General features: G+C 36.2%; 1 protein-coding gene across 13 annotated transcripts in view; it reads left to right on the plus strand.

The window, feature by feature from the left end:
- The window catches only part of RGS7 (regulator of G protein signaling 7), a gene marked incomplete at both ends in the record, with an annotated part of 251,354 nt that overhangs the window by 143,812 nt on the left and 93,437 nt on the right, over positions 1-14,105 (plus strand). For 11 of the 13 annotated variants that reach the window (XM_080615558.1, XM_080615559.1, XM_080615561.1 and 8 more), the window contains one exon: positions 1,510-1,560. The exons of the other annotated variants lie outside the window; for them this stretch is intronic. In XM_080615558.1, the coding sequence (XP_080471684.1) occupies positions 1,510-1,560 (51 nt within the window). The remainder of the gene's footprint in view (positions 1-1,509; positions 1,561-14,105) is intronic. 13 annotated transcript variants of the gene reach the window in all.

The raw sequence follows: 14,105 nt of genomic DNA on the forward strand, positions 1-14,105 counted from the left end.
ACTTAAATATTGGTTCTGCAAGGAAGTATTATGTGGCATATCTCTCTATTACATTGCTTGTCTGAACTGGAGGCCTGATGATGACAACTGTTATGAAACATGGAGAATTTGCACATAAACCCTCCTCAATGTTTCGTTATATTTTCCGCTTAAGCCAATTTGGTCATTCAAAGTTGTTTAAATACTGAACGTGTTTGTCTTTTTGTTAGTATATCTGCTTTATGATTTATTTTGTAATTCATGTTCACACTGTAGGTTTCAGTCTGAAAAACAAGACTGACTTCAGCTTGTGACTTGGCACATAGAGTGCAAAGCGTATCACAACTGCATGGCCAAGAGGAGTAGAAGGAGTTAGGAGGTGAGGTTGGAAGGATACTCAATGTGAAAGACAGCAGGGATTCTGGTATTGACGGTGTTAAGTGGTGAGCAATAGCATGGGACCTTAAAATAAGGAAGGAATTTAGAAAGAACTGGATAGGCAGTGGATGAAGGGATACAGAAGAAGGAGACCAGAGTGGTAAGGAAAGAATTCTAGCACCAGACATCAAGAGCTTAGCCACAAGGCAAAGTTTGAAACATTGGTAGTACATCAACACCACCGGTACTGAGAGCAGTAATGCTCTCATTGGTGCATGTCTGTCCTTCCTAGACCATACACTTCTTCAATATGATTTCTCATTGGTAAGTGAGACTTCTTGATGTAATTTTTGCAAAGACTGCCTATGCTCAGTTAACTACTTTGGGGTTTTTTTAGGTGTTCTTCTCTATGTCCATCTTCTTTGATATGAAACAAAGGAATTGGCTTTGAACAACCTGGTCTCATGGAAGGTGTACCCGTCCATGGCAGGGGGTTGGAACTAGATGATCTTGAAAGTCCCTTCCAACCAAAACCATTCTATGATTCTATGATCCTATGATTTAGGCAACTGAATATGCTTTTACAGGTAGCCAGTGAAATGGCTTGAAAATAACTACAGCAAAAGTTATAGTTAAGGATATACAATCAGAAGGCAAAGTTGAACACAAACTTCAGCTCCTAAGAGGAGTTCATAATGCCATGTATTAGACCCAAAGAGGTTTTTAAGCCTACAGCATGGCCTACAGCATATACCCCATATACTGCATAATCACGATGTGTGTTGAATTTACCTTTTCTAGGCTTCATTAGTAAACTAATTTGAAAAGTGTGAAAGTATCAGTATTAATATAGTGTTTATTTTTTCTATGTGAATTTTGCAGTAATTTAATTTTTGGAATGCAGGCTGTTATCATACAATTAATGCACTTCTATTGCATTTTATGAGTCTTGCCTAAACACAAAAGTGAGTGATATATCTCCTTGTTAAAAAAAAAAAAAAAAAAAAAGAAGTCTGTTTTTTTCTAGACAAACTGAGCAAAAAATGTAGATCTCTCTTACACAGTAGAGCAATATTAGTTGTCACAGGGAACCGAAGAACAGAAAGAGGGAAAAAACATACTAATCTAAAAATGCTGTTGTTTTATTCCTAGGTTCAGACATTGTTCAATGGTTAACGAAGAACTTATCCATAGAAGACCCAGGTAATTTCACTTTTTTTTTTTCATGTCTGAAAATTCTAGTTTGTCTTTTCGAATGATTGGACCTGACTTTGTCTCCTGTTATAGTGGGAATGGCCAGGCAGCATTTAACCACTATAATTTCAATAGCAAAAGAGATAGTGTCAAACCTTAGAAGCCTTTGCTAAGAATGTGAGGATTTTTGTTATTCATTTATTGGAGCAGGTACCAGCAAACAAGATGATAGCCAAGAATGAAAATGATAGCTGCTTTCATTAGCACAAAATGAGTTTAAAGCTATACTCCATGAGGAATTTGCTCAGTTTCATGCTATATAGTTCATTAAACATGGCCTGTTTTCTTAACAGAATTTTTCAATATATAAAAAATAAATAGAATTAATAAAATAAGCTTTTGTACTGTTACTGAGAGCTGCATTTCTATTCTTAAGTTTGGACATTTTTATAGCATCTTAAATGGAAAGTGAACTGTAAATAAAATCAGTGCAGTGAGGAAGAACAGTTCATTGCTCAACCAGCTGGGCTGGAACTTGGAAGTAAAGTTTCGGTTACAAGCTCTGCTACAGGTTACTTGTGTGACCAGCATCAAATGCAGTTTGGTGTACCTGATATTTCCCTGATTTACAGGAATCTTGTTACATGATCTGAAATTTTCTGGGAAGGAATGATTTCTAGTAGAAAATGCTGAATGCTAGAAAAAAATTATTCTGTGGAAGTTCCTATTATCTTTTGGTTAGAGGAAAAAAATCTTCCTTTTTTAAAGCGTGATTAAAAATGCTTATTTTTCCTCTCTCCACTTCAGTCTTTAGGGAATAAAATTTATGTTTTATTTTGCTGTTTGTTTTTATTTTAAAAAGTTTTTGGGGTTTTCTTTTCTGTCATATTAGAAATGAAAGTATGATCAGTGTGTATTTCCAGCAAAAAGTAAAATCACTGTATTTAAAAGTGTGACTTGAATAATGAGGAACTATTCATAATTCAGTGTTTGGAGATAGCCAGCTCACAACATGTTGATATGTTACATGAAAGAGATTACTAGCAGCTTCCAGTTTTATGTAACTTTACACAGAGTGTCATATGTTTGCTTCCTGAAGGTAAAATGGAGGTTGGAGGAGACCTATGTGTGATATTATATTTCTAAGTTGTCAGCTAATAAATGCTCACCTACCTGTATTTATCAGAGTTGGAAAGATTGTTGTACTATATTTATTTGGTATGGAAGCTTAACCTTCATTTGTAGAACCAGAACTGCAATACTGTGAGAGGGTTTCATTCAGATTATCTGGTTGTTGCAAAATTTGGAATAGAAGAAACCTCAAACTAAATGGAAAAAAATGGTTCCCTGTGTTGATATCCAATTAAAATTAAGCAAACACATAAAATACTAACATATGTAGCCAGAACACCACAGTAATTTAATTTAAGATGGGTTTTATTATCTGAGATTGAATGGGTGGAAAAAATTATCGGCAATGACAAAAACATCTTATGCACGTTAGTCCTAGTCCAAAGTCAGCTGTCTGGAGCTGGCCAAATGCAAATCTTCAGAAAGCCACTCACCCTAAATGGTGCCTTTGGGGAGTGCTCAAAATTACCAGATAGCAGTAAACCTGACAAATGGTGGATAAGAACTATTCACATGACAAAACCTCAGAAAAGACTCTGTTTTGTAATATCTTTTAAGTGTGTGACTTTTTGTTCCAGTTCTAGAAAAGACAATCTAGATTTTCCTGTGGAGAAACCCTAAATTTTTGTTAACTGTTGTCACTATAATTTGAATTTCCAGTATCTCCTCTCTGCTTTTCACCAGTGTATCAGGGTTTTACTATGACTCTGTTTCAAAACTCCCCTGGTAGGGTCGTGTTACAAAGCTTCTATGAAGCTATACAATTTTCTGATGCAGAAATAAATAATGCCTGTGTTTGCACTGACAGTTACCCTATCCATCTAATTCTCCTATCAGCAGCATGCCTGTAAAAGCAACATAAAGTAGACCTTGGTTCACATATTTTAAGAGTATGTTCTACTCTGTCCTGAAAAATGTAAGGTCTATTTGCATTCCTCATCTGCCATTGCTGTGTACTTATGCAAGCAAGGCATGCAAATTGGGATTTAAGGAGACAGATTCACAGAATCATAAAGCAGCTCAGGTTAGAAGGGACCTCAGAAGATCCTTTAAAGTCCATCCTTTAATGGGAAAGAGAGCCTAGGTGGGATTAACTAGCACCCTGTCCAGTTGCATCTTGAAAACCTCCAGTGATGGGGACTCCACTGCATCCCTGGGGAGGTTGTTCCAGTGATTGATTTTTTTCACTGTAAAAAATGTCTTATACTAAGATGAAACCTTTCCCCATGCAACTTGTACCCATTGCCCCTTGTCCTCTCCAGTGTGGCTCCTTTTGAAGAGGGCTTCCATCCTCTTTTGTAGCTGCCCTTTAAGCACTGGAAAACTCTGTGGAGGACCCCCCTGAGCTTTCTGTTCTCCAGGGTGAAAACACCTAACTGATTCAGTCAACTGGTTTTTCAGTAAAACAAAGAACTAGTGAGAAGCAAACAGCACCATTGTATATTAAAACAAACAAACAAACAAAGTCACATTTTGTACTGCAATTTTTTCCCTTTGTTTCACATAGGGAATACAACTCCAATACCATTTTGGTGGGAATGAAGAGGGCTGCTTTATGAGTAGTGGGCTAACAAAAGGCAGGAGAAGGTCAGGCAGCATTTGCTTTCAATGTATTAATAAGTGTAAAGCTATTATCTAAAATCAGCAATTTCAAGTTTAAAATATTTACAAGTATAAATTGCCAATCAAAAAACCCAAATAAAACCAGACCACCACCCCTCCCCCCAAATAAAGCCCCACAAAACAACCCCCCAGAAAACAACAAGCAAAAAAACCCATGCACATTTTTCACAAATAGAAAATGGTTTTCTGTGGAAGATTTGAAAGATTTTGGCTTGCTGCAGTAAATCTCCATCAAGAAAATAAAATGGAGATGATGGGTGGATTCAGCGAAATTGTACCAGATTTGAAGTTATTTCAGTGCAGAAGAGTAGAGCTTGTGCCCAGAATAGCTGTGTGCAATGTACAGTTGCTGTTACATTGTTTGCTTTTCAATATGTACTTTAAAAAATGCTCATGTTTCAGCCTACAACTCATCTGTAAAATTTTAAGGAACAGAAATTATCTAAGTTATTTTTAATGTGGAAGTTTAATTCAGTCATAAAAATAAGCCTGACCTCAACTCGAAAAGAAGCAATTAACTGAGTTTATAAGAATTGTAAGGGCTTGTGGTTTGGCACTTAGATATGTGTTTGTCAAATTGACCATTGCATTGTAAGTGCTGACTCTTCACTGATGGTGCCAATTACTCTTAATGGGGAAAATCTACTCTGTTTTTCTACAGTGCATTTTTCTTTTTTAAAGTGATAATTAGTGCCCTGAGATGTACCAGACTGACCACACTAGAGACTGAAGTACTTTTAATCCTTAGGGCTAAAAATAGAACAAAAAGTGTAAATGAGCTGATTTAGAAGTGTCAGCTGAAATTGCCAAGAGACTAACTCTGTACTTGGTTCTTGTACTGATTTCTTTGATGCCCTTTGGGCAGACACTTGATTTCTCTATTCCCAAGCATTGCAGCTTGCTAATGGTAAATAATACTCTTGTCTCTTTAAAGGGAAAAAACCTGTCGTTTTTCAAGTATTTTCATAGTGAATTATGTGTTACTCACAAACATGCATGTCATCCTTAAGTCAGCCTGTGAAGAATTTCTACCTAAGTGTCTTAGAGTCCTTAAGAGTTGATAATATGTTTAGTCATCATCCCCTTGTTCCTTTGCAGTACCTTTAGTCCTCAGTGTTGCTTATTTAATTTACTCGTATCTACAAAGCCAGTTGTATTTGGCTGAAGGCACTTCATTATTGGATGGTTACTGTATCCACAGTACTGCAACCAGCTCCAGAATGCACAGCCTTTGCATTCAGATTGCCTTGGTGCAGCTTATTTTGGCAGTCTGTTGAAGGACTTTACAACTGCTCTTGGACATCAACAATTACACTAATGTCAAATGTATCAAATCAAACTTTGTAAGTTATAGAACAAGACTGTACCTTGAAATAGACACCCTCCTGTGATTTTTCAGCTTCAGCTTTTACCATTAATAGTCTTTTCACTTAACTGATGCAGCTAATTTGTAAACAGATGCTCACCAGCAGCCATGTAAACTGTGATCACTGATCCAGTGCAATAAAAAGGGAGGTCTCAGGAGCACATCATCTGTGTTTCTTCCACTTTTCCCTCCTTCGCTTTGTAGTAAAATCTCTCTCCAGCAGCTGCTGCATTAATAATGACCTTGAAAAATACACAGTGCTTGCTCTAAAGAGTTAGAGGAAAAAATATCAGGGTTTTTATTTGAGTTTATGACAGTGTACTTGAAAAATTGGTCAGCTCTAAGTTTTTTCTGCTCCTTTCCCCATGCGTATGCAGTAAGGTAGCAGCAAAAAGCAGGAGCCAGACAAGATGTTCTAAATGATTGCTATTTGGGAGACAGCGCCAGACAGCTGCAAGTGAAGGGGGAAGATTCTTCCAGAATTTTCTAACAGAGAAAAGAGCCTCTTATGGAAAGGAAGACAGAAGGGAATGGAAAGGTCATGCTTATGTTTGCAGTCTTTGCATTAATCAGAATCTGTGGAAATAGAGCAAGAGTAAAATGCATCCCATTTATCAGCTCAACTAAAAGTAATTTACACTGCCTGCCCACATACCTTAACACTCATACTAGGAATCTGGGAACACCAAGACACTAATTTTTTCATTTGTTTAACAGAAATTCAGGCACATTTTGTTTGACAAGACAAACCTCATGAACCTTCGTCAAGTCTAGTGTATAATAGAATAACTTTCTAACTTTCTTCTACTGGGTGAATTTGGTCAGAGCTTGACAGGTCCTGTAGCATTTAAATGGAATGATGACTAATTTTGGATGAACAGAAAGAAAGTAAAACTCAAATCCTGCTTGGGAATAGAAAATGTCAAAATTTACAGACACTGTTTTAGTAACAGTAGTATTAATGTGATACTGAAGCAAAATTTAAATGTATTGGTCAGTTTTCCTTTAGTTATGTGTAGCATGAGTGGCACTTACCTGTGTGTGGCAATTGATCAGCTTCTAGCTGCTGCTGTGGTTTAAGGACTGCAAAGCTAAATGTTCATGTGCAGAGGTTATTGTTCTGTGCCCAAAGCCTTTAGACAGATTTTGGAACTGGTGAACAGAGGTGTATTGCCTGTGATTAAATTGAGATGGGTAAATCAGACTTGATGGATTTCACGTTTTTCCACTGAAGTTTTTTCCATTTGCATGTAATTTGTAACCATGTGTAGAGTGCAGATGTTAAGAGTGTCTCCCAAGATCACAGAGAGCAGCAGGACCAGCCTGGAGTAAGCTTTCACTCTACATACGTGCCAGTACTGTCAGAGCAGGGTCATTCCCACATAGTCACTCTGGAAGGTGATTAACATGTTGGCCAGTTCATTTTCTCAGTTGCAGATAGGTGGTAGGCTATACCAGTGCTCATTTCCAGTTCCTTTCAAGAAGCAGTCATTTCTTCAGATATGTTTGGTAGTTTGGCAGCTGGTTAAACATGAACGTTTTTTTACACTTGCAGGAAAGAAATGGAGTTTGTGACTGGTAGAAATGCAAAGAGTTCATCGTATAATTGACAAATCACTTCCTTTACATAGGCAGATAGGTCAAACTGTCACTTTTCATTATGCTATGCACGTCTAAGTAGGATTCTGCCTCCCTGGTTGCCTTAAGGTGGCATTATTTTACAATATACTATATAAAATAGTTGATGTTTTTTCATCCTAGTAATTAATATACACTGTTTGCAGATAGAAGGATTTGTAACAATACAACATTGTAAACTCTGAAAATCCCTTTAGAAACCACTTAATAAACAGTGAAATATATTAAAATTATTATCAATATATAATAGGTTATATTAGCCAGGTACAAAACAGGGCTAGTCTACATACCTAATCCTATTTATCATTAGAGTAATTCTATAAACTTTTGAATTATCTATAACTTATTAATGAACTGTATCTGTTTAATTTATGAATGCAATATTGGAGGAGTGGGATAAGACCACAGTTATGGAATTTGTTGCCTTCTAGCATAATGTGCTATATAATCATAGAATCATAGAATAGTTAGGTAAGAATAAAATTATATTACTGCTATGGGTGCAACAAAATATATACGTTCTGTAATACTGTTTCCGTGACCAATCTGTTTGCTATTGTCAATAGCATACTAATTCAAATTATACCTCTTTTGGTTCTAATTAGGCTTTGAGGAACCTGGTCTAGTGAAAAGTATCCTTGGCCATGGCAGGGGTTTGGAACTAGATGATCTTTAATGTCCCCCCCAAGCCAAAGCACTCTATGATTCAACTATAACTTGTCATACACATTTCCCATAAATAGTTAGTTTTGATGATAAAAAAACCCTTCAATTGAGTTTTTAAATGTCATTTTTCTTACTACTAAGCCTGATTCCATGGTCATGTCTACAAAGCTATTTTTTTTTCATGAGGAATAATTTATGCTTTTAATATTAAAGTCTCCAAATTCTACTCAGAATTATTTTCTGTGGTAAGTGTAATACCTTCACATGTCATCCACTCCTCCTCCACCTTTAATGATTAAAGGTGAAATTCCAACCCTGCAGAAGGCTGGAGGTTATCGCATTATCTCCAAAAGAAACAAGATTTAACTTTTAAGACTTTTAAAGAAGGAGTATGTGTAACTTGGCCTTTATGCTATATCACAAGGTAAAATCCAAAAGCTAGTTTATATAGTGTCTGATACCCAGTTAGATGTCAAAAATTGGAACAAAGCAGCAATCAGCATTTTCTTTGGAATTCAGTGGGCCGTATGGGCTTTATTTCACTGAGGTCTTTCAGAATCTTACTGAGTGAAGAGGAAGAAAGAGGTACTGAATAGAATACAAAACAATGATTAGGAAAATAAGTCTGAAGAAGCCTATTCAGATAAAAAGTTCATGCTAAAACTATTACCAGATCCAGATAATAGAAGCTGAAAATTGGTAAGCATTAATATCAAGTAATTTCATTGGAAAGAAGTTCAGATGCTCTGTTGTACCAATTAAAGGAATGTATTTCATCCTTTCTGTCACAGAACAAATTAGGCTATGAGAAATCTAAATTACACAACTGAAATCTTTACCCATGTACCTCAAAGTACAGAGTTTCATCATAGAGCTATATATACGATGAGCTATTCAAAGCTAATACTGGCTTTTGTCAAATGTGTTATAAAGTCTGGAAAGCATTATAACCAGTTTTTAGAATCAAGTCCTAAATTGGGCAATTTTTGTTCCTTAATTTTCATTGAAAATTCTCCACATTGTTCTTTTAAGGAGCTGATGTTCCTAAATGGATATCTTCTTCCAGGTGTTGCACCAGTCTCTTTTCCTTGATGCCATCACTCAGCATATAGAGCCAATATCTTAGCATAAGGCAAATGCATGTAGAGCCAATATTAACTTCCAAGTGATGCACCAGGTTTTCATAATAACTGGCTTCAGATACCAAATACTGCTGACTCAAAAATATTATCCATTCCCCATCTTGTCTGCTTGCATTGTAACTGTGCACACTAGCAGCTGTCACTTATTGATTATTCAACATGCTCAGAGACTATTATGTTGCTGTCTTTGTTAATAACAAGAAAACAGACATTTTTGACTCAGCTAAGAGCAAAAGTACAAATGAAGACCAATAGAAATGGTGAGCCCGACTAGGCAGAACTCCGATAACTTTTAGAAACAAAGCTCATAAATTAATTGCTATTAAATTATAATAACATTCCTAATAAAAGATTTTATCCCATTTTTACTATAGTTACATTTTTTGTGATTTTCTTACTGCTTGACAGCCTCCTTCTGAACCTTTGGGATCGTACCAAGTTTTGAAAGTTTAAGAGGAAGAACATTTACTAATACCCAATTCATGTTGGCTTAATTAATTAAAAGCACCTAAATAATTGTCTAGAGACTTCATTAGCTTTCTGCTTCCTTGTTTCCTAGAGAACTGTGTTATATAGCAATGGAAAGTGCAAGTAGGTGGAAGTGAGTTTTTAAATCTGGACAGCTTAATCGAATAAAAGTAGTTGAAATCCTATTTCATCTTGCTAACAGCTGCTGCATCTATTTTTAGTCAAGTAAACAAAAATGTTTTGGTATTTACATTAGCATTTGATGACTGGAAGGTTAAAGTAAGGCCTTCTCTTGATTTTGTTGCTACTTGTCCTTAAGAGGTTTTTCAGTTTTCCCATAGCAAGCATAGAGAAATACTGCTGTCCACACAGGAGCATAGTGACGGTTAATTTAACTGCCGGGTGATCTAGTTTACTACATAGAATACCTCTGGTTCTCATTTTCTTATGGCCACTAATTGGATCTAATTCACATGTTCTTCTCCATTCAGATGTTCTTCCTCTTATGGGTTCAAACTTAAACTGGGGAAGTTTAGATTGGATATAAGGAAGAAGTTCTTTACTGAGAGGGTGGTGAGGCACTGGAATGGGTTGCCCAGGGAAGTTGTGAATGCTCCATCCCTGGCAGTGTTCAAGGCCAGGTTGGACAGAGCCTTGCATGATTTAGTGTGAGGTGTCCCTGCCCCTGGCAGGGAGGTTGGAACTTGATGATCTTAAGGTCCTTTCCTACTCCTACTGTTCTATGATTCTATGGTAATATTTCTCCTTTCTTCTGATTTCAGTAGTTGCATTCCATCACTTAATCAAATTACACAAAGTTTCAGGATTTTCACTATTTGTGTAATGGGGTAGGTAACAGGAGCCATCTCTAATAGGGTTTTGTTATCTGCAAGGCCTCACTTGGCTTTGAAGTCCTGGGATGCACAAAGTATAAAATATCTGGTGACAATAGAAACTAATTCTTACATGTGCTAAAAAATTACTGTTCTCAGTAAAGTCGAGGCTCAAATTAATAATAATAAAAAAAATCCAAACCATAAAAAGCCTCCATTCACCTCAGTTAAGCATGCAGAAATTATAACAAGTAATTTACAATTAACCTTGAAAGTTTGTTTCTTAATTACTGTCTACTTTAAGGTAATATCCTATACAAACAGGAAAACTTAACATTTTAATAGCTTTTAAGCAATTAGAAAGGTTACAAAGAATTATAAATGTGGTATATTCGTATCTTGAAATTGTGGAATTATTTACATCTTCAAATATAACCACTAGCATGAAATAAAGTTATCATAAGCAACTACTATATCATAATGACTGTGGATAAATAAAGTTTAAAAGTTTTGGTTAAGGTCTTTCAGAGAAATAAAAATGCTTTGTTGTTGGGTTGTTTTTTTTTTTCTTTATAACATAAGTGAAAACTGTTAATTCTTGAGGAGGCTACATATATTTGGCACCTACCTTGATATCTTCATGTAGGCTGGTTTGAAGAAGTTAGGAACGGGGATTTACAGTTTCACAGCTAAACCTGACACTGATTTTTGGTAGTAGTGACCACCACTATAGTTGCATAATAGAATTAAAGGTGCATACAACTATCTAGACAGTTTCAACTGAAAATTCCCAGGTGTTTAAAGTTCATGTTAATGAACTTTTGCAAACATATGCTGTGAATTGTCTGAAGCAGACAAAAAATTATGCATATGAGAAGTAGATCAGAAGTAATTCAGCTATCCACAGTAACTTTTACTATAGATATGATGGCTGACTAAAAGTGAATTAAAAAATAAAAGGCGTATTTAAATTTCTGCATCATACATTTATAACACATTCTGACATGACAAAACTATTTCCAGGAACAGGAATTAACAAATAAATATGTTGCATTTTCAAATTTCAATATTATAAGAGACTATGCACACCAGGGGCATTCAAGCAAAATAGTGGTTAAGGATTGGTTTGGTTTGGTTTTAATTAGCGAGCCAGAAATCTGTACAGCAACAAAAAAAAATAGGCAGCAATGCAAGTTAGTATATATCCAATGCATACTCCAAAATACTAGAAATTAAGTTCATTTTGTACAGCAACATCAGTAGGAGCATAAGACAACGCTGCAGTCAGACCATCTGGACCATGAGCTGTTTCTGGCAGTGGTCACAAATGCTCAGGAAGAGGCTTGCACCATAGGAGAAAAGAAAGAAAGGTGGTGTAGTTGTCTGTTGCTTTGCCTGTCCAGATCCTGACAGTCTGAACCTTAGGGAATCTCCTGACCTGCAGGTGTTTCCAGTTTCTTGTTCAATAGCTCCTGAATGACCTTTCTTTCATTGCTTTTGCAACACCCCATGACAATACGTAACACAGGTTGATAAAGTATTATGGATGTGCTTTTTTATTTTGACGGATCTGCCTGATAATCACATTGGTTGACTCTAGTTCTTGGGTTCTGAAAAGTAAATTATTATTCCTCATTCATTCACTTTCTCTTGTTTAGTCATGATTTTACAGACTGCTATCATGTCTGTCCTCCATGGTCTGCTTTCTGATTTGTGATATTTCTTGTTATATGAAAGCCTTCATAGATCTCATAATCATTATCCTCTTTTTTTCTGTGGTGTTGGTTTTGGAGTTTTTTGGTGTTTTTGTTTTTTTTTTTTTTTTTTTTTTTTTTTTTTGTTTTTTTGTTTTTTTTTTTTTTAATATATAGTTTGAGGTGAAATGACCAGAACTCTGGAATTTATGACATGGACATGCTAAGCTGCATACTTCTGGTTTCTTTTGTATTTTTTTCCTCATAACTATGTTCTGTTTGAGATTTGAGCAGGCAGTTTCACAGAATCATATAGTGACTCCTGTTTTTCTTGAGCAGCAGCAGCAGTTGACTTGCAGCCACTTACTGGGCATGAGAACACAGGGAGCGAGAGTTCATATTTGAAATATTTAACATTTATCAAAATTTAATTCGATCTGCTCTTGTATAATCTAGTGCATCTATACCCTGAAGTCCTTCTACATCTCCTCTCAACTCACTTTTTACTTACCTCAGAAATTATATACTTTCAGCAAATTTTGTTATATCATCAGTCACACCCTTCTATAGATAATTTAAGATGATACTGAACACTTTGGGATCTGCTAAACTCAGCTACAGTAGTTAAGCGTGATAACAGAACTCCTGTGCCTTACCTTTATTCCTGTTTCTGCGTATTGCTTTTCCCATGACTTTCTATCCCAGATCTGCTTAATTACTTTAGAAAATATTTAGGGGAATCATACCAAGAGCCTCTGGAAATCCAAGATAATATATTAAATAGATTTTCATGACCTTATATGTTCACTAATTCCACATGGGAATATGCACAGGGTTGTGAGATTGCATTCAACAACAAAGGTATCACAGTATCACAGTATCACAGTATGTTAGAGATTGGAAGGGACCTCAAGAGATCATCTAGTCCAATCCCCCTGTCGGAGCAGGAACACCTAGATAAGATTACACAGGAATGTGTCCAGGCGGGTTTTGAATGTCTCCAGAGAAGGAGACTCCACAACCTCCCTGGGCAGCCTGTTCCAGTGTTCCGTCACCCTCACTGAGAAGAAGTTTCTTCTCAAGTTTAAGTGGAACCTCTTGTGTTCCAGTTTATACCCATTACCCCTTGTCTTATCATAGTTTTTTTTATCATTGAGAAGAGCCTGGCTCCATCCTCATGACACTCCCCCTTTATATATTTATATACACTAATAAGGTCCCCCCGCAGTCTCCTCTTCTCCAAACTATAGAGACCCAGCTCCCTCAGCCTTTCCTCATAAGGGAGATGCTCCACTCCCTTAGTAGTGCTAAGTCTTGTTTTTCTGTTGCATTTATTTTAATTTTCAGTCATTCTACCCTTTATCATAGTTGCTATCATGGTGGCTGTATGGACATCTGTTATGTTGATCTTTCTTTCCCCAGATTTCCCCTGGATGTCTTTCTAAAACCCAAGGACACATTTTCTGACTTTTTTTTCCTTTAGTACTGAAGGTGTTTTGAATGATAAACTCCACACTAGGGGTAACAGTTCAGCAATTTTATATTTGACTTGCCTTAAAACAGAGAGTGATCATTATGTTGATCCAGCTAGATGCTTTTGTCCATTTTATCAATTTATTTTAAAGTTTTTGCTGCAGCTGTTGTCACCAGTGCTATTTCTTCCTTAAGATTCTTCAGATAAGATTCTGCCACAAGTGAAGAAATAAGTCATTCACTGAGACCTCTTCTCTTTTTGTGGAAGAAAAAAGAAAAAAAAACCACTTATGAAAAGGTTTCATTGAGCTGTTTTTGCTAGTTAGTATTTCTATATTTTTAATAGCAAAATTTATCTGGCTGAACTGACAGTTCTCTACAATTACCATGTAAATCCTGTGTGATGGGGAGAAGTGAGCACTGGGGTGAGGGGTGGTTATGGCAATAGGAACATGTGATGGCATAAAATGGAGTTTTGCAACATCTGAAAAGTTTACTCTTTCATCCTCCATGTTGATTT

This window comes from Psittacula echo (genome assembly GCF_963264785.1).
Source record: "Psittacula echo genome assembly, chromosome: 4".
Taxonomy (NCBI): Eukaryota; Metazoa; Chordata; class Aves; order Psittaciformes; family Psittacidae; genus Psittacula; species Psittacula echo.